We start from the raw sequence: 25,730 nt of genomic DNA, 5'->3' as shown, positions 1-25,730 counted from the left end.
TGCGCTGGATGATCCTTGTGGATCCTATCCAATTTAAGGATATTCCATGATTCATGATTTGATGATTCACTGTATCAACATAAATTCAGAGCTGATGCTTGCCCTGTCCTAATTTTTTGAGACGTTTTAGCAATGTTCAGTACCGCTGTGTTAGGGATATTATACACAAACTGGCACCAAACAAGCAGAGGGGTGAAAGGGGCAAGTGGCATGTGGGGAAGAGATTAGAATGTGACAGATGCAACAGGCTCAGTGCTGGGTCAGGCACATTTATTTCCTCTGCCCTCAAAAGATCTTTTTTTTTTTTTTTTTTTGTAAAAACGGTATATTGGGACTTTTCCAAGAGGGTTTGAACCTGCTACTCACTGTGAAGAAACAATGTCATTTTTTGTGGTACTGAGAGGGCCTTTCCCCTGGGAAACAACTGGAAAGGTACCAAAGAACTGGAATTGTTAAAGATCCATAATCCAAATGTCAGGGTCATTATTAAGAATTACCATCCTGAAGATTCCCAGCTGAATTAGTCTTTAAAGCATAAATTTAGTTTTCAGCGAAGTGACACAGTAAGGATTTTAAACCCATGCAAATTAAAGGTAACCTACTAGAATATTTCCTAACTGAAATGGGGAGTGGGAAATGTGATCTCCAGCATGAAGCAGATACGTGGGAGAGGCATCTCTGCCAACACACATCCCTCAGGGGCAGCACATCTGGTCCCACAGCTCGGGCACTGTAATCAGCACCAGGGCTGGGGCTCAAATGCTAATCTAACACTTGAAACCAGTTTTCTGACCTGTTTTCCAGGACTCCAGACCCAGCTGCACAAGGCACAATTTGCTGTTGTACCTCACATAGAAAAAGCTTTAAAACTGCTAAAAATTCTTTTTAAAACAGGAGATAGAACCCACAAAGCAGCTGGATGTGTGCAGGACCTGCACAGGTGCCCAGCTCAGGACAGAACTTTCTGGTGCTGCAGTTAGGTAAATTAACTGACAAGTGCCTGCATGCCATTAGCATTTCCTTAAAATTCCTTGGCATTATTCAAAAACCCAGTTACAGCTCAACTGCTAAATCATTCATTGGCTTAAGGTCTGCCCCTGCATTTTTGTAAGGTAAAACAAAGAACTCCTCCAACAAGGAACTCAGAGGATGGTAAACAACTTTCAGTTCTGGACCCTAAAACTCAACCATAGGCTGCTGGCATTGGAGAACACCAGGATGTTTGCAAGATTTGCAAAGCTGGGAAATGTAAAACATGATGGGAAATGCAAAAGATGAGGCAGTGCAGAAACCCAGAGGATCAAGTTTAACCTCAATCCAGAAGGAGTCTGAAATCTGTCCTTAAAGCACCTCAGAGCCAGGAGCCCCTGAAGCATTCAGAGAGGCTGCAGGCACAGCAGATTTTGATGAACATTTCTGTTATCTAATAACCCAGGAGCCCAAAATCAGTCAGTTCTCAGGTGACATTTTAATAAAAGTGGAATTGTACTGTATTCCCAGAAGATTTAAGCACACATTTGTTTCTCTCATTGAACTGAGACCTGGACAGAGAGGGGTGCTGGATCCTCTGCAGTGTCTGATGCAATTCAGCTCCAGTCAGCATTTCCCTGTTTGTCCCCCAGCCTGTCCCGAGGGAATGCCTGGGATGCACATGTCCCTTCCCCACCAATGTGACTCAGGAGTGTCACCCCGACATATTCACATTGCTTTTATTTAGGTCTTCTGCCAACAGTTACAGGGTAACAGACATTTGGGACTGCAAGTCGAAGTTGCAAGCAAAAATCAGGACCAAGGCAAAAAAAAAAAAAATCCACAAAGGCAATTAAATCAAATCCAATATAAATACAATGTTCTGGAGCTCTTTAATCATACTGCTTTCTTTAATAAAGAGGTGGTTAGGATCTTACAGTATTTTCTTTTGGCCTAATCCAAGGATTTTGTTACTCTTCACCAGTCTTAATTCCACACATACAAAAAAAAAATTGGTATTCAACCTTTAAAATATAAGCCATATTTTCTTAATAAAATAAGTTTTGTGCTGCTGCTTGTTTAGTAAGTACTGTACATCAAGTGTTCACGGCTATTTAACAAATGGACCATACAGAGTTCAAGCTAGAGCAAAAAAAACCCACAAGAAAAATAACAACCCAAATGGAGCATCCTGTAAACACCCTATGTACAGTCCCACACTTGCTCATAGAAAGGAGGTACGAAAGGGGCTGGAAATCAAACACAAAAGCACTGGAGTCCTGGAAATTTTCTTTCACAACTATTGAAGTGCAAATCACTCAGGCAAGATATGAATTTCACTTGTTTATTGCTCTCCTGCTGTCTGGCTTCCCTTCCTGAAACAATCACATTCTTTTATTTCACACTGATTTTCCAAGAAGAAAACCTTCCGCGAGGCAACGCTGGATGCTTTGAGACATCGTGTGCGATCCCAGAACACCCCGACTGCCCTGGAAGCTGCGGGGAGAGGGCAGAGCAGCCCTCCCACCCCGTCCTGCTCAGATATGAGCTAAGGGGAACAATAGCATTCTACAGGTAAATGAAAGCTACTCCTCTTCCCACAGAGCTGCATGCACTCGGCAACGCTTCCAGGCGCAGGTGGAACTCGGGAAGGCAGAGCTGATCGGGATGCCCGTGTGGGGTTTGGGGCTAACTACAGATCCTGATATGTACCTGGGGTAACACCTATCCGCTACAGGCAGCAAAACGCACCTCAACATGCAGCTACTCGTTTGCATCTCAGACAAGAGAGGGGGAGAAATGCCGATGCCGGAGCGCGGAGAGGGTACGGTGCATAGTCCGGTATAGAAAACATGCGGGTCACTCCAACCTCTCTAAACTTCTTCAAAGTGGAAACAGGGTTTAAAGGGCACAGCAGCTACTGAGTTTGGCTTTTTTGTTTATCCAAAACCATGAAAACCCAACGCAGAGGGTGAAATAAGGGCAGAACACGATCTGCAAGTCAACAGCTGAGAGTTTCAGAAGCTGTGAAGCTTTTGTGTAGTTAAAATTGCTGTTAAAAGTAGGTGCTACATCAGCAAGTCTTCATTCATAGTTTTCTATGAACAGCCACCTTACAAATGAGTGCAAATCTTAAAGGTCCATTTTACATTTCAAGTCTCAAGGTTAAAAAAAATTGTTACAGAGCAACAAGCTGTTTCTGTAAATGCCCACACTATCTCTTTTCAAATGGTTAAAAATGGCACGTGCTATGCCACAGCTACTAAAAGACATTTCAGAATTCTAGACCCAACTAAAACACTAAAATTAAAACGAGGAACCAAAATACCTTTGCCCCTCACTGCAGAGCAGCAGCCAGGCGCGTTCCGGTGTAATGCTGGTGAACAAACTGATTTGCAGAGAGAACCTTGACCTTGACCCCGATTTTATTCTTAATGAGGAGCTTTCTAACACCAGGTGAGCGGGAACAGCCCCTCTGAGATTGTTTTGCTTTCAATGAACGTAAGTCAGAGTTCGGAGGATGAGATGGAGGTGCTGATTGGTGTCACTATGCAGGCACTTGTGTAGAGGAATGTAGGCTTCTCATGTTGACACTTAGTGTTGATGTGTTCCCTACGCTCTAAAAGCCTTCCTAAGAGTTCCCTACCTACTGACCACGGATAGGTCCTGGTCTCCTCCCCGTCACCTTGAGGATATACAGCAGTGGAGGTTGACACAAGGTGCAAAGGAGGATATGAACCAAACAGTGTGGTCTTGAGGAAAACAGGACTGTGCTAAACGTAGGATCTTCACCAAACGTGACATCAGTGGGCTCAGCACTTAGTTTGCATAGCATAGTGATGTTGTCACTGTTCACAAACACGTTGCCCCAAAAGAAAACGGGAAGAGTGAATTCCCGGGGTTAGGACAGCTCAATGGGCCAACATGACCGGTGTGGTTTTCATGAAGGCAAGGCAAGTTTCAACGTCAGAAAGTACAAACCAAAGAGGTGGAGATGTGCTTCTGTCCGCGCGCGGGCCAGGGGCAGCGCTCGCGTGGGGCCCTCTGGGAAACGCGTTGGGCAGGAAAATGATACCAGAGCTCTTCCCCTCAGAACGTGGCAGGAGCGTGCGCCTCGTTTGTCTCTTGAAGGAAGCGCTGTGAACACTTTCATAGAAAAAAACCCAGATAATGTGCCCGGATGATATTGGTACTGAGCTGCCACCACGGCCCCGTCACCGTGCGTACGGTCACTGTGCAGCAAAACGGGTCTGAAAAGCAGTGACCAGGTTCCTGTGGGGAAAAAGGCTGTTTTCCTGGTACAAGCACAAATCAGGAGTTTCCCACCTGACAACAACAGGGATTTCATCATTCTAAGGAACAATCTGGTGTGCTTTCAGAATAAAAACCCTGGGCATGAGAGCAGTGATACCATGACACAAAGAGCAGCAAAACCTAGCAGCAGAGAGGGTGAGAGCCTGGAGGTGCTGGAGGTGGGGATGTGGTAGATGGGAAAGCAGCTGGCCCGGGCAGACACGTGCCAAATGCACACAGGCATGGGCACTGTGGAGCACCCAGCACTGCACAGGCTGCAGCACTCATCAAACAGAAATGTTGGAGAGCTGTGGTGTGAGTACACAGCCTCAGGAAGTATGGGGATGTAAACTCTGAGAATGTTAATGACTTGTGGATTTTGGCAACAGACTCAATATCGTATAAAAATAATGTTTAGTAAAAAAATCCCGGTGTCCATCATAAAAATTAGGGGGGGTGGGGGAATAAAAGAAAGAAAAACATGGATAGCGCTTTCTGTCCTAATGGGATGGAGATGCCCCCATTTGTCAGAAACAGTTTTAAATAACAAGTAGTACATTGGAAACAAAAATGGGTCAGCAGCCATTAAACGTGTCCTGTATGAAAGTGCACATCTTTCAATGGGGTTTAACCACCGTGAGGTCGTGATCTGACACAAACTGCAACTGAGGACCATAGAAATTAACTCCTTCCGATGGAAATATGGACCACCATCAAGACAAGATTACTAGTTTCCTTACAAGATTAAAAACATTGAAATTTTGCAGCATCATAGTAAGGCACTCACCCATGGAAAAGTCTGTGACTGTTGCTTTGAGCGGCAGCAGCTGACTAGCTTGTAACACGAGGAAGACAGTTTTCAGTTCTGAGCTAAGTGCTAGGGTGCCTTACATTATCCGGGGGGAATTACTTGGGGGTGGGGAACTGTTAGTGTTACAATTCTCCTATAAACTAGTTGGTTTGTTTTTGTTTTTTTTTTTTTCCCTCAACCCATTAAAGCATCTCATAATCTAAAATATTAGTTTTATAAATCTAGTCTTCTGTTTTAAGGCTCTAAAAATCCCCTCCCCCAACCCCCACAAAAAATACCTACCAGCGCCTGGTGGGCAACGGAGGACCAAAGCCGCCAGTTCACAGTCAGGAGTCTCTAGTATTGCATCTTAAAAATGAAAACCTGCTTCCGCCTCCCGGGAGTTTTATCCCTTCCCTTGAATGCCTTCATGTGTTTGGTCAGGTCAAAATTTTGCAAAGCCAGAAAAAATTAAAAAAATAATCATCATCGTCATCAGTCTCTTCCAATCCTACAAAGGTGTTGGATCGTTCTGTCCCATGGTGCTGGTCTCCTGCCTCAAGTCGACACTGCCTGCCCTGCAGTGATTTCTCATTGGAAAAAAAAACAAGGTGTCCCAATGCTTCCTTTTTTGTATGGCTCCTACAAATCTGAAAGCTTTCTTGAGTGAGGTAACAAAAGTTAGGCTTTCAAGCAAAGTACATGGTACGTAAAGTGTCCTGATGAACCTGCACAGCCTTCGCCAAGGCCTGGGGGTCTCTGCCGTTGCTCTGTCCAGATATATGGCTGCCCTCGCCACTGAAAATCAAGGAAATCACTGCGTAATTATTTCAAATTTTCCCCCCAGGAACACTGAGAAACTCCCCTGGAGATAGGGATTAGCTGAGTGCTGGCAGCACAGAAAGCCACCTCACTGCAGTGCACAGGGATGCTGTGCATGCTGGTGATCCTGCCTGTACTGCACATTCCAGCACCTTGAGGCAGCTGGAAATGCTCAGACACCCAGGAATGCTCCCACAAGCCTGGGATGAGCTTAGGGTAGAATTTAACCCTCCTTTATCTCCGTTCCCCCTGTGCTGAGCCTTAGCAGGATGCAGCTACATGCAGGTCTTCCCCTAGAAAGGCTCTGCTGCAGCACTCTCAGACACAGGCACTTTCAAACATCAAGATCCCCTTCCCATGCCTGGCTGTGCCCTCCCAGAGCCACAGCTGTGCCCCTCACCTGTCGTGCTCCTTATCCACGAGGTGGTACCGTGCCCGGAACGCCACCAGCCGGGCGTAATAGGCTGGGGCAGGGATGGAGACGGAGCGGGTGCAGCGCACGTAGGTGTGGCACAGCTGGTACGTGAGGATCTGCAGCTCGTCCGCCGTGAACCGGTTGTCATCCCACAGCACGTAGTAGTGGGACGGCCGGCTGGTGCCCTGGGAAGGAGAGGCCCGGTGTGAGAGATGCTGCTGGCACCTGGGTGCAGCTGCCTCACATCCCCATCAGCTCCTCCCTGAGCTAAATGATCTGTGAGCCAGCCTAGGCAGGAGGGATGCCTGTGCTTCCCTGCTGTGAGAACCCTACACGGCATTGAGGCAGGAAAGCCCTTAGCACCGAGGTGCAAAGCAGCACTAATGCTGCTGCCTGGTGCCTGTTCCCTCTGTGCCACACATCCCCCAGTGCATCCCCCAGTGCATCCCCACCGACCCAGGCCAGCTCCTGCTGTCTGTGCAGGAGAGAAGCTCCCTTCTGGAAGCAGCTGCAGTTTTTCCAGTCCGGTTTCTGACTAATCTTGGCTGCCTGCAGCCAGGCAGCTGCAGAGCAGGCAGGGACGGCTGGCCTGGCTCTCCCGCCCACGGGCAGACAGCAGGTCCCTGCTGATGAGCGGGCGCCCCGGCACGCTCAGACACCAGCTGACAAGCTGCTGAATTGGCTGCTCTGATGGAGGAAAATCTCTTAGGAGAGACCCTTGGCTCCAGGAGAGAAACTGAGTACGTGCCACACAATGCAGTAACAGCACAGACCCTGCACCTGCTTGCCAAACCACCGCAGTGGCAGCTCAGATCCAACTATCCTCAAATCCTGGCTGTTGACAGGGCCAGGACAAATGCATGAGGACAATCTGCAACAGCAGCCAAAAACCCAGCAGCATCCCAAGAGCCAGTGCTGGAGCACAGTACCTGAATGCCTGCATGACTGCACAGGTAGAAGTCAAACTCAAAGGGGTGGGTGATGTTGGTATCCACTGTTGTTCCTGCTGGGATGTTCCCACTCTTTCCAATCTGCAGGGAATAGAAAGAGATCCAAGCACTGCAGAGTGTTGTTATTTCCAGTTGCCAAGAGCACTGTCTTTAACACAGCTGCCCTGTCCCAGGACCATGGTAGAGGGTGCCCATCTCCCTTTGAGATGTAGAGATGGTCTCCAAGTGCCTATTCAAAGGGGACAGAAGCAGCTCATCCTACTCTGCTCCCTGCACAAATAGGCCTGCTGGCATTTTTTGCAGGCATCAACACCAGGCATGACACAGCCAACAGCATGGGAAAGAGAGCAGCAGAGTAAGGGCTGGGCAGGGGCCCATCCTACTACAGAGATGAGGAAAATGCCAGGGATCTCTGTAGAGCATGTGCTGGAGTCTCTGCCACAAGATACTGAGGGTTTTACATCCTGATGAAAAACTGTTCTTAGTTCCCAAGATTAAATCTTCCTGCTCGTGTGGAGCAGTCTGGTTAGACTCAATCTGATCATTAAATTCAGATGAAATCTAGGAACAGTGACAGCAATCAATGTTACTACACAGCACACATGAACAAGCTGTGAGCAAGCAAGGGGTTATTTAGACTGTCACGTCAGCAACTCCAGCTATCACCAAAACAACAGATGTTTTCAAGCTGACAGAGGCTATTTCAAGAGTCACCAGGATCATCAGCACCCAGTAACTCATAATAACAGCAAACAGCTGGCTGGGCTTCTAGAAGCAGATTAATCCATGTGGCTGTAGGAGTCCACTGAGCAGCACGTTTCATTCAGAACAAGCTCTCCCTGCCAGCGGTGAGATTTCCCCTCGGAAAGCCAGGGCTGGCTCTTCCATCAGACAAGGATGAATCAGCCGCCTCCAGCCCTGGCAGCCTGCAGCACTCACCCTCTCGTTCTTGTCTGCACAGAAGAGACGGGTGTGATGCCTCTTCTGGACGACGATGTAGGTGATGCCAGGCTGGTAATCCTTTTCCAGTTTGATGCAGGCGTCTCGGATTGCCAGCAGCTCATAGTGAAGGATCTGGAGAGACAAGGGCACACAGAATGAGGGGACACAGCAGCACAAGGGCACACAGAATGAGGGGACACATCAGCACCCAGCTGTCCCTGAGCACCCTAAGGAGCCTCATGGGAGCTGGTGCAGCCCCGCTGGCCAACGGGGATCTGAGGGTTCCTCACCTGTGGGAGCTGCCCCTCAGGAACACCATCGCGGTAGAAGATGATCCTGGTGGGTTTGAAGCGTGTGGATTTGTAGAACTGGATGAGGAGCTCCCTCACCATGTAGGACAAGTCCTCGATGATCTCCTGGCGAGGACGCTGCACGCGCACCGTGGCACAGTACCGGCTCGGGTGGGCGTCCATGCTGCCCACAACCTGCAGCGACAGACAGACAGACAGACAGGCCATGTCTTACACCAGGAAGGACAGAGGGGATGTGGGACATTGCCAGCCTCCACCTGCTTCCCACACAAACAAAACAGAGCACCTGAACTCACAGATCAGATGGGACAGCAAATACTGTACAGGCAATCGGTGCCCAAAAGGGACATCCCTGGTCATGGCCACATCCTGAAGCCACACTCTGCCATGCCCTTTTAAACATTTGTGGGAATTTCCAGTGAGACAACTTTGGTGGGTGCCACTGAATGCTGTGGCTGTGGGGGACTGCTGCTGCTCTGCCCTTGCTTCACTTCTCCTGCCTGGCAGTGACAGGGAGTGGGGCTGCCCCAGACAGCCACGGGCTGCCCAAGGACGTGGAAGGTCGAGTCACTGTATGGCAGCCATTGAGCAGGGAGTTCCCACTGCAGGGCAGGCAGACCTCAGACACGTCAGAGCAACAGCTCAGGGGCAGCTGGGCTTGGCTGTGACACAGAGCTGGGGGCACAGTGTGAATCAAGGGCTGGCCTGTGTTGGGGAACAGACACCCAGCTGCCTCATTCCTCACACTCAGCAGTGACTGTGCAGTGTGCCCCACGTTCCCTGAGCAGAGGGGAAGCACCACAGACTCCACATCCTGAGCAGTGAGAATCTGCTGCCCCTGCCCTCCCCAACACTTTCATTTTCACTTTGCAAACAGCTCTGGGGTTGGGGCTCCCCCACTAGAACCAATATGTACAATAGAAACTGTTTCTTTAGTTTCAGCCACAGACCCACTGATATTGTCCAACCAGCAACACACCAAGGACACGGTCAAGTTACTTCAAAGGCTCTTCCCTTCTCCTCCCCTGCAGCTTCAAAAAAGCTTTCACAAAAATTAAGAAAAAAGCCCCAGTGGTCCTGCACAAACCACAAAAGATATTTTCAGAGGGGAAGCTCTGCCGCCAGGAAACAGACTGTTCTGTCCCACCCACACCTACAGCAAACAGCCCAAAGCCTTTCCCAACCCCTTCTAATTAAGAAAAAAAACACTCCTCCAAAGATGCATTTGCATGCCAAGGAAAACCTGAGCTGTGAGTCCTGGAAAGTTAAGAACTTAATAGGAAAATGCTGACGTGCTTATCCTGCATGGCAACGAGCACAGGGCAGTGTCTCCCAGCCCAACACAGGGCACAAGCTGTCCCTGGCCCTGCTGGCACCAAGCAGCACTTTGCTCCATGGATGCTCATTTTTAATTTGAGAAAAAGGCAAATCCTCCTGCACAAAGGGCTCAGCAGCCCAGTCACCCCAGTTTCCTCCATGTCCCAAACCCCAGCTCTCCAGCAGGGGGAAGGTCTGTGAAGGGCTGCAGCTGGACAGGGATGCCCCAGAATGACTGCATGCAGCACCAAGCTCCTGGCACTGTCAGGGCCATGCTCGGGGCCAGCACACCACGAGCCCCATCTGCTGGCAGCTGCCAGTCTCCCTGCAGCTCCCAGAAACTCCTCGGAGCTTCCCTGCACAGAGAGGCAGGAAGGGATTGGGAGGAAACTTCCCAGGACTCAGATAAAATCACCACACTACAGGCCCACCCTGAGAAGTGTCATCATAGGGACAGCAGTAACACATGGACACGTGAATCCCATTCCAGGTCCTGCATCCTGCAGGGTTTTGGACACCAAGCTGTGAACTTACAGCTGTTATGGAGGGTTTCTTCCCATCTCCTGCTGGCGGGTGAGTGACATCAGCTCCGAGGAAGATCACTGGCTGCTGAAAGACGGCAGAGCTGGTGGGAGAGGAGAGAAAACAAGTAGTGAGTTTTTGGGGCCATCTCTGGGTACAACCCAATGGAGATAAGCAGATGGTATCAAGGGTATCTCCTGACCTCCAACTCTGGCCTGGACACATCAACACCTCATTATCAACAAGGTGAAACAAGTTACAAAATTTCTAAGAGCTGCTTTATGAAGGCCCCCTCTTCACCATGTAAACCAGGCAGGCAGCACCATGAGGGACCTGGGGTACCACCCCAAAACTATGAGAGGCAGTGGCCATACGAACCGCTGGTGAGGCACGAGGATGTTGTTGATCCCGCCAAGCTTGACGTTGATCTTGAGGCAGAGGTTGGAAAGGGTCTGTGGGGAGGTTTTCACCACATTCTTGACCTGGACGCACTGTGTGGCCATTCCCAGGAGAGTGTCCCCAACACGCTTCACTTCGGCTGTGGGCAGAGGAAGCAGGTGAGCACAAAGCAATTAATCAGCCCCGCACCACTTCCAGCAGCACCTTTGGGAATGGGCAGACAGCCCTGCTGAGCCAGCCCAAAGCCCTTCTCTGTGTGCCAGCCCCACACGTACCATACACAGGTGTCTTCCCTGGCAGGATGACAATGATGAGCTGCAGCCCTGAATAGGTGTTCTTGAGGTGTCGGAACATGGGCTCCACGCTGTCTGCACCCTGGGCATACTTGCAGAAGCAGGGCTGGCCCTGGATGGGCATCCCGGCGTCCTTGGAGATCTTGCGCAGCTGGTCTGTGAAGTTCCTGTGTTGGGAGGGGAAGCTGTGAGCCCTGAGCCCTCCTGCACATCAGCTGTGCCACTGAGCCCCACAGCTGAGTGCTGCAGCACAGCACAGAGACAGGGACACCAGCTCTATGGCACCCAGCACATGCATGGCACAGGAAACACAAGATCAGCACCATATCCCCTTCCAGTGCCCTCTTATCCATGTACTGACTCTTCCTAATGCAATGGAGCTGAGCCCTTCTCCCTGAGGAAGCAGGAGCAGCATGGAACAAACCTGCTGCCTGCAACAGCTGGTTTCCAGGTGACTGCAAAGCTGATGCCAGCCTGCACTTACCACAACTCAGCCACACTCTGGATTTTTGGAATGCCAAGGATTTGATGCCATGAGAGCCAGAGGGAACTCAGAGCTCACAGCTCTGCTGCAAAGGGATCATGGGATGAGTTGCTCCCACCTGCACCCAGGTACTGCAGACTTGGACACTCTGAGCTCTTCCAAACCCCAAACACTGACCATGCCAAATACACAAAGTGCTCACCTCGATGCATCCACTCTCAGTCAGGAGAAACCTAAGGCCTCAGAAGAATCCAAAAACAAAGTGACCATTTCCCTAAATCAAATAAACTGTTCCTGCTCTGTGTCACTTTGCTAGAGAAACATATTCTCTAAACCACCGAAGCTTTTCAGAAAGCCCAAAATTTCTCTGTAATAACCCATGGGAAGTCAGGATGCTTCCTACATTAATTACATAATTTCAGATTATTGGGAAAACTTTTAATCCTCAGAACCCCTTCTCTCTGCAGAGATTCAGACTAAAAGAGTTCAATACAGCTTTAAAGCTGGCAGTTTCATCTCCCAATACTGCAGCCGCCTGATGCAAAGAGCAGATTGAGGAGAGGCTCACTGACAGCTCACAGGTACTCACTCCAACCTGGCAGCTTTGTGATGGCTTTGGGACCATCTGCAGCTGGGACAAACAGGCTCTCTGAATAAAGCAAAAGCAACAGGAACTGGACACCCCACATCAGACTGGTACCACAAGCAGTGGAGATGCCAGATCCCCAGTCCCCAGCTGTGAGCAGCAGTGTGGCTCTGCAGCCACGGCCCCTCTGGCTTGCCCCTCCCACATGGGCTGCCCCTTTCCTTACTTCAGCACCTCCTCTCGACACTGCTTCTGCGGGGCAAAGCAGGCAATGGCCCAGACTTTGATCTCAATGCCGTTGTAGAACTGCTTCCCTCGCATGTCCCACACGCCCTGGTTGGGAGTTGCAATGGCCCGGTTCTGCAAGGCAAACAGAGGGTCAGAGCACAGCCACAGCCTGCCTGGCCCCTCAGCCCCAGAGCCCTGCATGGCCTGGGGCTGTGCTCCCTGTCCCAGTGCTGGAGCTGGAGCTGACTCCCTGCCAATGGGCACAGCCTCAGCTCCTCAGCAGTGAGAGAAAGTTCACCCGAGCTGCCCTATGCTGACCACACTTCTCCTCTTCATCTCATCACCAATGACTCTTGGCTACAACTTTCAGAACCAGTTATATTGCAAAAAACTCAAAGCCAAGGCACTTTGATAAAACATTCCAGCTCAGAAGCAGTGTTTCCAGGTGTGGACAGCATCTCCCTGCACAGTGCAGCCCAGCCCAGGCAGCCCCACTTACCCGGCCTCCATACTGTAGGATGGGAGCTGGCAGGACCCGCCCTGTCACCTCTGTCATATCATCCTTCACCTTGATCCCAAACTCCTGAATGTATGGATCCAGGTTGTAGCTGGCATTCTTCATCTGCAGAGGGAAGGAAGGGCCATGGGAGGGAGTAGGACCAACTGCTGCATCCCAGGCAGCTGCAGCTGGCCAGGAAACATGGACACCTGAACCATGTTCTCCACAGAGCTGTGGGTGGAGCTCCTCTGACAGGGGAGGCCGAGCAGATCAAAACTGAGGCCCAAATCCTCTCCTGCAAACTAACCCATGGAGACCTGATTTTGAAACACACTAACCAATACAACTAACAGCACAGCCTGCTCCTGAGATTTAAGACTTCAACAGGATGGTTCAGACTGGCAAGAAACTTATCAAGAGCCCCAGAAGGAATACCAAATGTCCCTGGCTTCAAAAGCCCAGATGTACGTGTTTGGGGAACAACAGCCCCGTTAACCAGGGGCCAGGCACAGAGTTCCTGTAGTGCAGCCCCACCACACACAGCCCCATGTACACCACAGCCAGGGATCTGTCTTTAATCTGTTTCCCATTTTTAGTTCCAGCTCCCTTTGGATCAGGCTCCATCAGTGCAAGGGCCTGAATGTGCTGCATGTGCATTTGTGAGGTCTCTCTGAGCCAGGCTCACCTGTGCCACTGTCCATTACATACACACAGGCACCACTGCACAGGGATTCAGTGGGAAAAATGGGATAAAACCCCACCATTACCCTCACCAACACCTTCTCAGCAGGTCACACCTCTCCACCACAGAGCAGCTGAGGAGCAGGACCATGGCAAAGTCCACCAGGGACACGATGCCATAACCTGCCATTGGTGCCAAGCTCCAACCCTGCCTCCCCAGGACTTGTGTCACATACCAGTCTGCTGATCTCCTCCTGCCTGTCTGGGGCAGACCTGGCTGTTGCTTTTATCATGGTTGAGGTTTGATTGTCCGTGAGCTTCTTGATACATCGCTGGCCTGCCACGATGTTACACACCTGCACAGGGAGGGGACAGACAGCAGCCATGTGTTATGGACAGGTAAGACACGAGGGGACCACAGCTGAGCACAGCTCCAAACCACAGGTGCCAACACTCACCTCCAAGGGAAGGTACGTGTGTTTCTGTTCCTGGCCAACCTGGAGACAGGGCAGGTGAGGGTATTTCAGCTGCAGGTTGTATTTCTGCTTGAAGTACTGAGCCACTGTGCACTCCACTGTCTGACCACTCTCCAGCTGCAGGGGGAACCTGGCAGAGGCAGGACACAAGGGATGCACCTACTCTGAACAGACACTTCAGACCTCAGGCACTATGTACTGTGGCTGGGAAAAGGGAGCTGCCAGGCTCCCACCCTGAGCTGCCACACAACAAAATAAAGCATCAGGGCAGATGTTTATTGCAGGACCTGCCACACATGCCATGGTTGGGCACAAAAGTACAACACTGGCACTCAGGAGGGCTTCTGTGCCTGGTGTCCTCTCTGAGAGATGAACTGAACTCCAGGGAAAGGCTAACTGGCATCTCCAGGTACTGGACAGCACTTGCAGGGTGGGCAGATGGAGGTAGAAGGGGAACATTTCCCTTCAGAAACAGGGGAAAAAAATCAAACTTCCTGGCTGCAGGGCTGAGAGGTGCCATGACACAGCTGGAGTGCAATACCCATCCTCAGCCAGCAAGAGCCACTCCCAGCCCCATAAAGAGCTCCATGAAAATGTAGAATTGACCTGATACTCTGTACAGAACCAAAATTACAGGAGAGCCAGGCTGACTACATCAGTGAGGTGCCACATTCCTCCTGCACTTGCCAAGCCCCAAGGCTGTGACCCATGGATGCTGGTGCACAGGAGACACTGAGGGGTGCCCAGGCCCAGCCTGCTCCCAGGCACACACAAAAAATTCCAAGGCAGACACTCATGTTAGCCCCTGAAAAGTCTCTGCTTAGGCAGTGAGTATTTTAAGAATGAAGAAAACCAAACCCGGAGGTAAAAAGTAGGACAATTCCTGGCATGTCAGCTCCCGCCCGCCGCCACGCTCTGCCTGCCAGACACAGCATCCTCTGAGCTCCCATCTCCCTGCATCCCACTCCACACATGGCACAGGGCTGCAGAGCCCCACACACGTCTCCTTTTGCCATCAAAGACTGGAGCTTCCTGTTCAGCTCTCCCTAACGACACCAGCAGCTGTTAGCAAGGAGAGCAGCGAGGATTTTTCCAAGGGCATCTGCCCACCCGCCTTACGTCTGGTGGCTGGCTGGCCGTCGGGTAACGTTACACACACGGTATTTCCTCTTCATCTGCCCACAGTGGGTCACCTCCACCTTCAGACCTGATGTGAGACAGGGAGACAGCACAGTCATGGTGAAGATGGGAGCAACTTCCCTTTGTCCCTTCTCCAGGACACTGCCAACAGCTTCCTTAACTAATTTTCTGCTTGCAGATACCCCAACAATAGTATGAGGGAGGCAGTGGTGCCCCAGAAGACATTTAAAATGTAGCCCCACCTTGCTGCAGGGGCTGGGTGGGACACAAGCCACAGCCAGTGTCAGGGGACAGGTTCCAGAGCTCTCTGGGGGCTCTACCTTTGATCTCCTTGGTGAAACGCACTCTCTGTGAGTCCGTCAGGGGCTTGGGCTGCTCGTCGATGTTCCGGATGTCCAGCACCTCACACATGAACTCGATCACAGGCTGGGCTTTGTAGAAGGCAGTGGCCGACACTGTGGGACAGACATCACAATGTCTCAGCTCCCAACCAGCCTTCCCAAATACACCCAGCCCTCCCACTGCAGCCCCCCAGCATGAGAAATAACGTCACCATCGATGTTGAGCATCATCTTCCACATGGCAGGCCGCACTGACTGGTGGAAGCCGAACCAGACCTCCCTGCCCCCTCCCAGGGGGTGGTAGTAGCCTTCAGGGGGGGAGAAGAAGGAGCGGCCGACGGGAGTGTACCTGTGAACCAGGGAACCTGTGAGCACCTGTGAACCTGTGAACATGTCAATGGCACACACTGGGCCCACAGCAGCACCCCCAGGCCCCCGAGCTGGCACTCACCCTGCCAGCTGCATCACTCCCTCTATTTGTTTTACAGGAGCACCCAAGGACACGGCTGGCACAGCTGCCTCCTCCAATGACTGTCAAGGCCAATCTCAGCCACAGCAGCCTGCCAAGGGCAGCAGTCCCCTCCCCCCCCGGCACAGCCCCACTGTCCCTCAGTGCAGGTACCTCATGGAAGCCAGGTGCCTCATGGCAACATCCAGAGCCTGGACAGACTCCAGTGGGACGGGGATCTGCCCGCTGACCAGGGCCTCGTGCAGCATGCGCCAGCTCACGATGGCCATCCATTTGATAGAGACTTTAAATATCCTGTCCTTGCCTTCCCCCGGGATCGTCACCTCAAAGTCAACCTGGGTGCAGGAGGGAAGGGACAGTGACCATGGCATCCCTGCAGGGATGAGGTGGGGTTGTTTTCTGCTGGTCTTTCCCAGGCAGGAGGGAGGTCACAGTGCCCATGTGGGGCTTGCTGCCCCTCTTACCCGCTCGTTGCCAATGGGTAAGGCTGTGACAGTGTAGATGTTCTTCTTCCCATCATAGACTGGTTTTCGGTCACCAAAGATCTGTGGTTTGAAGTGCTGCACCATGTACTCCACGACTTCCCTACACAGGCAAGATAGAGGAGCAGGAGGAGAGAAGGGAGAGGTTTATTTTGTCACTTTCTTTACAGCCTGATACCTTCTGCAATCTGTCCAGTCCACCCCAGCCTCTCTCCCTAGGCCAACTGAGACCTGTGGGGCAGGAAAGCCCCTGGACAAGCAGCCACATGCCTTGTCCCACAGCTCTGCCATTGGCTTTGGCAGGAGGAGTGTTCATGGCACTGGGGGGAAGGAGTGTTCATGGCACAGGGGAACACACCGTGGCTGGAGCTGCCTCAGTGTGACTCGCTGCTGAAAGCACATGCAGCATCTGCTCACTGGCCTTTGGGGTACAGAGCTCCCCAGGCTGCAAGGGCAGGAGGGGACAGGCAGGGAAGAGCACATCAAAAAGAAAAACAAAGAAAAGTACATGATGGCCCGAGGTCTGGGCTTGCTATTTTTAAATCAGGGATTGTTGCCAAAATAGCACAGCTGCTTTGGAGCAGCAGGGACTGTGCTGAGGCTCCAGACCCCTGATGCTCCCAGGCCAGGAAGCAGCACTGGCTGCACAAACATGGCTGGGGGGTCCAGCCACCTGTGGGCATCATGCAGTGCCACGACCCCTGCCACTGCTGTGACCCCTGCCATAATGGTCACCCTAATGGCTTCTACTGCAAAGACAGAGACAGGCACTTACAGAGTCTCCACTAGGAAACCAGAAGCAGGGAACAAGTGCCAAACCTCCAATACTTGCCTTACCTGTTGACTCTGCGTGGACATTTATCGGGTTTGATGTCCACTTCATAATGATACACATCGATCTTGGGAATGTCCACTTCAAAGTAGTTGGCCAGGAGCTTGATGGGCTTGCCAACAGTTCCTATCCCAGGCCGACGTGGCGCTTGGAACACCTGCTGCAAGGGGGGCAGGTATGCGCCTGCAGCTGTGGGAGGGAGCACAGGTCAGCAGGGCCGCCAGGGACCCCGTACTCGGACAGACAGACAGACAGACAGATCTCAGAGTCACAGCGCTCTCCATCACCACATCCTGAACTGGAAGGTGTCCCACTACCCCTCCTCCTGGCAGGAGGTGGCAGTGGCAGAATTCAGAGCAGCACACCAGGAAGCAGCTTCCCTGGGCACCATCTGGGGAGCACTGGTGCCAGCCAAGCTGCTGAAGGGCAGTGCCAGGCACAGGGGCCCCACCAACTCCCTTGGCACAGGCTCCAGCACTGCCACCTGCTATGGGAGAGCAGCACCAGCTCCATCATCATGGTGCCCTTTCCAAGGGGATGCAATTCCCTGGATACTCTGTCAGCAGGGACATACAGACACATGCATTTCCCCTCCATTCCCCAGCAAATTCCAACTCACGAGAAACAGGAAATGCATTATTCCATCTGCACTACACAACTGTTGAACTGCCGGGTTTAACACAAAAAAACCCCAAAACAAATCCAAACCAATCCCAAATCCCCACTTGAAGCAGTGTGGGGACCTATAAAGAGGGAAATACCAGTTTTTCCACAATTCCCATTACACAGACTCACTTATCAAGTTTGGGAGATGCAGGATGGCACCAGCACATGGCTACATGACTGAGCTGCATTTGTAAATCAACAGCACCCTTGGACTCAAATGTATCTGAAAATATTGCCAAGGAATTATTCCACCCTGCTGCTCCCTGAGGTGAGCTCTGCCCTTCCTGCCCCATTCCCACTTTGCCCATCTCCACCCCTCCCAGTCTGCACCTTCTATTTGTTCCTCAAACCCCGTGATGTCCGAGCCAGCTGGGCTGGTGTGGGGATCAGTGTGGGGTATTGGGAGAGCTCCATCTGCACAGCCAACTGTCCACACCGGCCCACAGACAGCACCCAGCTCCAATTCCAGCTCCTGAACACATGGTGCTTTTAGCACCCCTTTCTCCCATCCACTTTCTTTTTAAATCCAAATTTTCATTCCAGGCTAAAAATACCAGAAGCAGAAAAACAGCAGAGCAGCAAACTAAGCTTCAAATTGGCCTTTTACTTTTGCACTCAAACTTTGCAAGACTTTTCCTGCCCATGGAAGGCCACCTGTGCTGCAGGACACTGAGGGGATGGGAAAACTCTTGTGAGCATCCATGGGCTGAACTGCTGGATTCAGAAGTTAATTCTCCAAAGCCAACCTCTGCTCCTGCTTCTGTGCTGCAACAGGAGCTCAAGACCCAAAATCTGCTGGGAGCCCCAAGTCAGGGCTCACCTGGGCCCAGCACCTCCTCAGACAAGGCAGCACAGGACTTGGAGCAAGGTGGGGATCCCTGAGCCCACCATGGGGCTCAGACCCTGCAGGCACCCAGAGCTGCCCCAGGACAGGGTGAGTGCCAGCCGCCCCCAGAAAACATCTGCGCTGCACTTCGGAAGAAGCTCGTCTGAAGGAACTGATTTTCAGATGAGCTGCTCCCGGTATAAGTCATGTCTCCACATGATTAACATTTCTTGGCAGTGGCCACCTCCCTGGCTGCGAGCTGATGCATTTTTATATCATGGCTCACAAGCAAAGAGGTATTTGCCAGTGCTGCTGGAGCCTCCCAGTCCCTGAGTTTGAGTGAGGAACCAGACCGCCCACCTGCAAGATCTGTCAGGGGACAGCAGCTCTCCACTGCCTTTCCTGCAGCCACATCAAGGCCAGAACCCACAGCTCCTCCTCCTCCTCTGGATCATCTCACCCCTCACACAATCCTGGCAGCCATGTGTGAGCAGGACCACACGCAATTCCCTGTGCCCCACAGATGCACTGGCACAGGGCACTGGCCACAGTTTGACAGCAGCTTGGTGGCACTTGGGTGCCCAAGAAGAGCTGAAGGCAGTTTGGGGCTGGCAGGAGTTGCAGAGGTGTGACCGATTCACCCCACAGCAATCCCACACTTGGCACTGCCTCGGTCACTCCCAGACTAAGGCTTATCCATGCAAACCCTTTTGCCAGAGCATCCCCAGATGCCTCATGAACACAACACCCCACAATTAGGCTCATGAATCATAGCTGAAGGAAGGAGCCAGCCTCCAGCAATACAAAAGTTGGCTCAGAATTTTGATTGGACAGAGAAGATAAAGCAAACACAGGGTAAGATAAACGGGCAGTGGCCAGAGGGAGCAGCACCTGATGGCACAGGAGATGCTCTGCAAAGACCAGGGCAGGACCATGACCAGCATCGAGGATGGGCAAGTTCAACCCTGGGCTGACTCACAGAGTTTTATTTTGGTGACCACAACACCCAGTCCCTGAATGTTGACAAGCCAAAGCAGCTGCCCAGGCAGCACCTCCAGCATGTGAGGCAGGCTCTCACCCAGCCTCGGCTGCTTCAGCCCAGGTGGGAGAGACCCCCAAAACCTTTTGCTGAACATGCAGGCTTGGCTCATCCTTTCACATGCTACATTCCTGCCCTGGAGCACTCAGGGTCCCTCCATGATCTGCCTCAGTGAAAACCACCCTTCTCCTGGCTCGTAGGATGCTGCCAGGGAATCCCGGATGGACATCTCGGACAGACATCTCGGACAGACATCTCAACTGTCATCCCCAGGCACCTCATGCCTGAAGCCGGCTCAGGCAGCAGCAAAGGAGCCAGCAAGAAGAAGCCTCGTTAAAAAGCTACCCAAAGTGCATGGAAACAGGGGGGCTGCAGCACATAGTGGGGCTCCTGCATGGGGGGGCTGGCTCCTGCATACCTCGACTCTCCATGGCGAAGCCGCACAGGCTCCCACTTTGTCATGTAAATGCGGGCGCCGGGGCCGGGGGCTGCAGGGCGAGTGTTGTTCCTGCAGCACAATGCGGCCAGTGAGCGGGATGAAATCCGCTGCCATTAGAAATTCCGCGGCCCGGGAGGAATCACAGACTTTCGCACACAAAGCCGTGCCCTGGGGACGCGCCGGCGGCGGAGCATCGACGCCCTTGCACCGGGTACCGCGGGCAGAGACGGCGGCGAGGGCAGAGCCGCCGAAGTGAGAGCAACTTTGAGGTAATTAGCGCTGGAATACGCTTTGTTTCTGTTATTTATTGTAACAGCTGGGGAACACGACCCGCGGCCCAACAGCTGCCTGCGCCGGGCGAAGCCGCCGGTGGGACGGCATGAAATTACCATGTCATTGAAATCCTCTCCAGCGCCGCATTCAGCCGAGGGGCCGCGGGAACGGGGCCCAGACAAAAGGGAGTTTTATTGCGGCGGCGGCGGCGGGTCCGTGCCGGCCCCTGTCCGCACACCCACCCGCCAAAATACAGCCGGGAATCACGGAGGTGCAGACACAACAAATGCCACCGGACACGCAGCGTGGTGCATCCTCACCCTGAGACATCTCCATCCTAAACCACCCCAGAATCCCCCCGGGAAATGAAATCCCTGTCGGGGAGCAAAGCAAGGAGCTGCACCAGTGGGAAAGGCAGCTGCTGGGGAGGATGAGCAATTGGCATTCCCGATCTCCAGGCTCGACAGCTTCAAAACCACTGGCTCTAAGCAGCGACCAACACCATTCCACGCAGCCCAGACTTCAAAAAGGCCCATCTCAGCTCTGCCAAGCCAAACATCGCCGCCTGTTCCTCCCGAGTGACCTCAGCACTGCCAGGGTCACGCAGCTGTGAGTGCTCTTTGGTTTGACACCAAACTGAGTTTCAGCAGGTGATGCACACACAGGACAGAGGCACCATCTGCAGCCATCAGAGCCCAGCATTAAACCTGTCTGTGCACCAGAGCCTGGCTGCTGAGGGCACAGCTGAGCTGCCCAAGCTCTGGTTCAGCCCTGCTCTGGGGTGGCTTCATGCAAAAAATGAGCCAAAACGTGCTCTAAAAGCTTTTACTATAGGACTGACATCTGAAAGCTGCTGAGCTCTTCATATCCTCACACTAAACACTGCAAAGGACACTGCTGTGCTTCCCACCTGGAAATCACAGGTGACACCCTAAAGTGCAAGCTATAAACCTGCCTGGCCGAATGGGTGTCCCTGCACTCTGGGACGTGCAGTCCCACAGCTGAGCTGAGCAAGAGGGTGAAGCTGTAGGGGCTGCAACAGAGCCCAAGGAACAGCAGCAAGAAGGGTGCCAACCCCATCACACCCGCACACAGGGGCTGTACTCCAGCTGCTCTGGCTCTGGAGAGCAGCGTGGTGATGCCAGCGGTGTGGTGATGCCAGCGGTGTGGTGATGCCAGCGGTGTGATGCTGGCGGTGTGGACACAGCTCAATCATGAGCTGACCCGTGAGGGCTCTGCCCAGCTGGCCTCAGCTGTCCAGCAGCTCTTTTCCATCCCTCTCACGGGTTTGAGAAACACTGGCACAGCAAGTGCCAGCACCCCTGCTGAGCACACCGGGTGACTCTGCTCAGTGACCCTGGGGTCCCCGCTAATGGTGCCTGGGCCGGGCGGAGGCTGAGATGCCCGATGCCCTGCCCAGCCCTGCGGGGTCTCCTGCTGCTCCTGCACTGCCCAGGCAGCAGCCAGGGACGCGCAGAGCCGAGAGCCGCAGACAAAGGCGGCCCCCAGTGCCGGAGGGACAGGACAAAAGCGACGCCGGCTCCTCTCCGTGTCCCATCACAGCCCTGCAGTGCCACCGGCTCCCGGAGCGGAGGCTGAACCCGCCCGTGGCTCTGCACACATCACCCTGCCCCAGAAGCAGCTTCTCTGCCTGATTTGGCTTCCTCCTCGCGTCTGCCATCTTAATAACTTGTCTGTGTTTTGTTCTTCCCAGGGTTTAGGGAGAGGCTGCAAAGAGTGTTTAGAGATAAACCATCCGTGCTGTGTCTCCAGGCAAGGTGCTTCTCCTGGCTTTGTTTCTCGGCCTAATCCCGTCCCAGAACCAGGCAAACGCAATTTCGTGTTTCCTGAAGATAAAGAGCCCCAACAGACGGAGCAGCTTTGGGGTTTTTGCAAGGTTCAGCACAGGAAGACAACGGTTGAGATTAACAGCCTTTAGGAAGTTCGCAAGGGATAAACTAAAAGTTGTGGGAAAAAATAAGTTTAGTTTTTAAAACCACTGCTTGTGTGTGCTTCCCCGAGTGCTGTCCTGGGTTTTCCCACTGCCTTTCCAAGCATCTCCCTGCTGGGCACATCCAGGCACACGCCAGTTTCTGCTTTATTGCCCTGATAAGCCACAGCATCATCAGAGCTCGCATGCAAGGCTCAGCCCATACTCGGGGTCTGGCACAAGCAAAGGGGTTCCACAGCAGGGCAGGATTCTCAGCAGCTCTGACAACATGGGGTTCATGAGTCCCCTCCCAAGGGGTGGGTGCAGATATCCCCCAGTCAGACAGAAGGGGAAACTCCCAAAGGTGCAACAGCAGAGCCCTGCTCCCAGTCCAGCCCTCACAACCCAAACCTGTCCACCAAGTGCATCCCCATCACAACACAAGAGATTATTTTAAAGCACCTTAAGAGCATAATTTCAGGCTAGAGTAGGAGGGTGCCTGGCAGCGTTATCTGCGTGGCCCTGAGGCAGCAGTGCTGCTATCGCCCCAAGGCGCTGGCAAAGCCTGTGGTGCCGCCAAATCACGGCTTCCAGAGGCCATAAATCAGCCCAAACACAAAGCACCCAGCAGCCAGAAGCTAAGGCAGACAGAGGGAGATTTCTGTGTCACACTTTAAGTAAACATTGTAAAAAAGGGCTGAAGTTTACAAACACTCAGCAGATTTATGTCATAATCTCACCAGGCTGATGGGTTATGGAGGGTGGCAAATGCACCAGCACAAGAGAGAGGTGGTAGGGCAGTGACTGCCGATCCCCGTGCCTTGCCCCTTGGAAGGGCAGCAGCTCCCCATCCCCATCGCCCCGTGCCTCAGCAGGGCAATGACCTGCGTCTCCATCACCCCATCCTTCCCTCTGCCTTATTTCAGACAACAAAATCCTTCTGCAACTCAGCAGCACAAGTTGTCGATGCTCAGGCCAGGCACAGGAGCGATCGGCAGCTGATGCTACGGCCTGGGGAACAGCTCCCCAAACCCCCTGGAGCTGCCGGGCACCAAGGGCACTGCCAGCTGCTCCCGTGCCCAGCCGGGGGGCGGAGGTTGGGGCAGGGGACACGGGGGTTCAGGGTGGCTCTGGAGCTCGGCCCCCGGGGCCAGGCTCAGCCCCGGCTCCGCGCATGCCCTGGCACGGGCAGGGGAGACGCTTCGTGCTGTCACGGCACACGGCGTCGCCGGCCTCCCGCCAGCTGCAGCCGGCGCCCCGCTCCCTGAGCTCGGGAACGGGGAGCTGGGGCATGAAATGGGAGCTGGGGAGGGGGGGAATGGCAGCCGGGGGGATGGATGGGGGTGGGAGATAGGGGGAATGGAATGGGAGCTGGGGGAAAGGTTGGAAAGCTGGGGGGATGCTGCTGCTGCTTTGTGCAGAACAGGCCCCTTGAGCAGGGCTCGCTCCGCGCTCTGGGGACCTGCGGCTGGACGTGACCCCGGCCCTGTGCCCCCTCCTGCGAGGATTCCGCGGGTCCCTCCATCGCCCCTTGCCCAGCGCCCACAGCGCTGCTGCTCTCGGGGCACCCGGGGGACGCGCCGGCCCCGCAGCCCCCCCGCAGCCCCGCTGCTCAGAGCCGCGCGCTCCGACACCCGCCGATCCCCGGCATCGCCCCCGCACATCCCGCGCCGCCGCCACATCCATCGCCGCCCGCCGCGGTCCTCTCCGCACACTCCTCCACCGCGCTCCCCGCCCCGGTCTCCACCCGGTACAGGCCCCCTGGCCCCCGCCGCACACCCGCCCCCCGTTCCACCGGCCTCATCCCTTTCGCCCCCCGCCGCCCTCCGGGCGCTCCCCGGCGCGCAGCGCTCCGACCTCCCCATCCCCGCCGGCGGTACCTGCTCCCGAGGGTCCCGCTTCCATCCCATCCACGCGGGCGCCGCTCCGAGCCGGGGGCCGGGGCAGGGCCGTGCCGGGGGCCGGGGCCGGGCAGGGCCGGGGCCGGTGCCGCAGCCGCCTCACGCCCCTCACGCCGCGCGCACGCGCCGCCGCCGCCCGGCCCCGCGCGCAACAAAGGCGGCGCCCGCCGGCCCCGCCGCCATCTTGGGGCCCGCGGGGACCGGGGGGACCCGGGGGGGACCGGGGGGCTCCGCTGGGGACAGCGGGGGATGCCCAGCCGCGGCCTCGCTGCAGCCGGGGAGCGGCGGAGCGCTGTCCGCCCGCCGGCGCTCGGGCACCCTGCTGCGCCGTTGCCACAAATATTTATTTCGTGGGTTTATTTCATGGTTTTCTTTTTTTTTTTTTTTTTTTTGACGTTTTTTGTTTGGCCGGGCCGAGGAGGAAGGGCCAGTTCTTGTATTGACCGCTGTACGGTCATTCCTGAAGTGCCCTGAGTGTCGCCTGGCAGGAATTCCCCGTGGCCCTGCTCCATCTAAATAAACAGAACCCGGCAGAGCATCCCTTTCCCATCCTGTCTCCCACCACGTCCCAGACCTGGCCTTCCCAGGAAGCGCAAATCCCGACCCTGTGCCTTGACTTTGTCAATAACATCATAAACCCCAGGAGCATCATTCCCACAACGAGCCCAGGTGTGTGTTCCTGGCTGGGCCATCCCAGGAATTGAGGCTGTCAAAGCATTCCCATCTCCTGCTGTTCTCCCAAAGCATGAGCAGCTCCTGGTTTCCGGAGGGAGTGGCTGGAGCAGGATCCAGCTGGGATTTTGGAATTGGAGCCACACAAACAGCAAAGCTGTTGCACAGAATCCCACACATCACTCAGCCCTGGGCTCCTGAGGTTTGGTCTTTGCATCGTGTTTGGAAGACACCAGGATGAGCAAACCTTGGGGCTTGATCTCCTCAGGTTTCCCTGAGCTGAGCAGCCTCAGGATCTGCCCTGCAAACGGAACTGACACCTAACGCGGGGCTGCAGAAGGTGCCGGGCATTTCAGACAATCCTGTCCCGCTTTCAGTCACAGCTCCCACGCTCTGGCCTCCTCCAAAAGCTTTTCCTGTCCTTCCTGCAGTATTTATAGTGCAGTGCAGCTGGCTGAGGACACAAACCCTCACCTCATAGAGAGAAGATGAAGCAGCCAACAGCTCTTGTATTTATTCATTGCATTTCTCTGATATAGAATCCCCTCCAGTCCATGAACACCAAATTTCCTCTGTAATTTCCCAAACATTATAAAACCAGGCCCAAACTCAACCCTGCCCCTGAGGTTTGCAATTTCAGCTTCCTTTAGGATCCTAGGAGATGTCACCCATACGTATTTCTTAAACTTGCTAATCTTAGTGCATCAGATATAGATATATTGTGGTAATGAGCTCCACAGGT

The 25,730-nt window shown here is 53.7% G+C and overlaps 1 protein-coding gene across 2 annotated transcripts; it reads right to left on the bottom strand.

Annotated features, from left to right (window-relative positions):
* Positions 1-1,692: 1,692 nt before the first annotated feature.
* LOC135457044 (protein argonaute-1) lies at positions 1,693-24,425 on the bottom strand. 2 transcript variants are annotated; one of them, XR_010442649.1, is made up of 20 exons: positions 24,296-24,425; positions 17,248-17,431; positions 16,393-16,513; positions 16,082-16,263; positions 15,672-15,808; positions 15,439-15,573; positions 15,098-15,185; positions 13,961-14,108; positions 13,739-13,858; positions 12,822-12,944; positions 12,321-12,454; positions 11,007-11,191; positions 10,711-10,870; positions 10,345-10,435; positions 8,473-8,667; positions 8,180-8,314; positions 7,220-7,321; positions 6,276-6,475; positions 5,357-5,851; positions 1,693-4,116 (listed from the first exon to the last, which is right to left on the bottom strand). XR_010442649.1 is itself a non-coding variant. In XM_064731320.1 (19 exons), exons 1-19 carry the CDS (start codon positions 24,318-24,320, stop codon positions 5,743-5,745), a joined length of 2,574 nt encoding a protein of 857 aa, XP_064587390.1. In that variant the 5' UTR covers positions 24,321-24,425; the 3' UTR covers positions 1,693-5,742. The 2 variants fall into 2 exon arrangements, 1 of the variants encoding a protein (XP_064587390.1); XM_064731320.1 differs by having other exon boundaries at positions 1,693-5,851.
* Positions 24,426-25,730: the final 1,305 nt, after the last annotated feature.

The sequence above is a fragment of the Zonotrichia leucophrys genome, chromosome 23, assembly GCF_028769735.1.
Source record: "Zonotrichia leucophrys gambelii isolate GWCS_2022_RI chromosome 23, RI_Zleu_2.0, whole genome shotgun sequence".
Taxonomy (NCBI): Eukaryota; Metazoa; Chordata; class Aves; order Passeriformes; family Passerellidae; genus Zonotrichia; species Zonotrichia leucophrys.
This window is presented reverse-complemented; position numbering and strand designations above follow the sequence as displayed.

Bases quoted from the DNA above. Each gene is read 5' to 3' on its own strand.
- LOC135457044 (XM_064731320.1), bottom strand. From the start codon at position 24,320: ATGGAAGCGGGACCCTCGGGAGCAG. The intron at 16,264-16,392 runs GTAAGAGGGGCA...TCCTGCACCCAG, and splicing joins TACCCATTGGCAACGAGCGG to GTTGACTTTGAGGTGACGAT. The intron at 11,192-12,320 runs GTAAGGAAAGGG...CTCCCAACACAG, and splicing joins TGTCGAGAGGAGGTGCTGAA to GAACTTCACAGACCAGCTGC.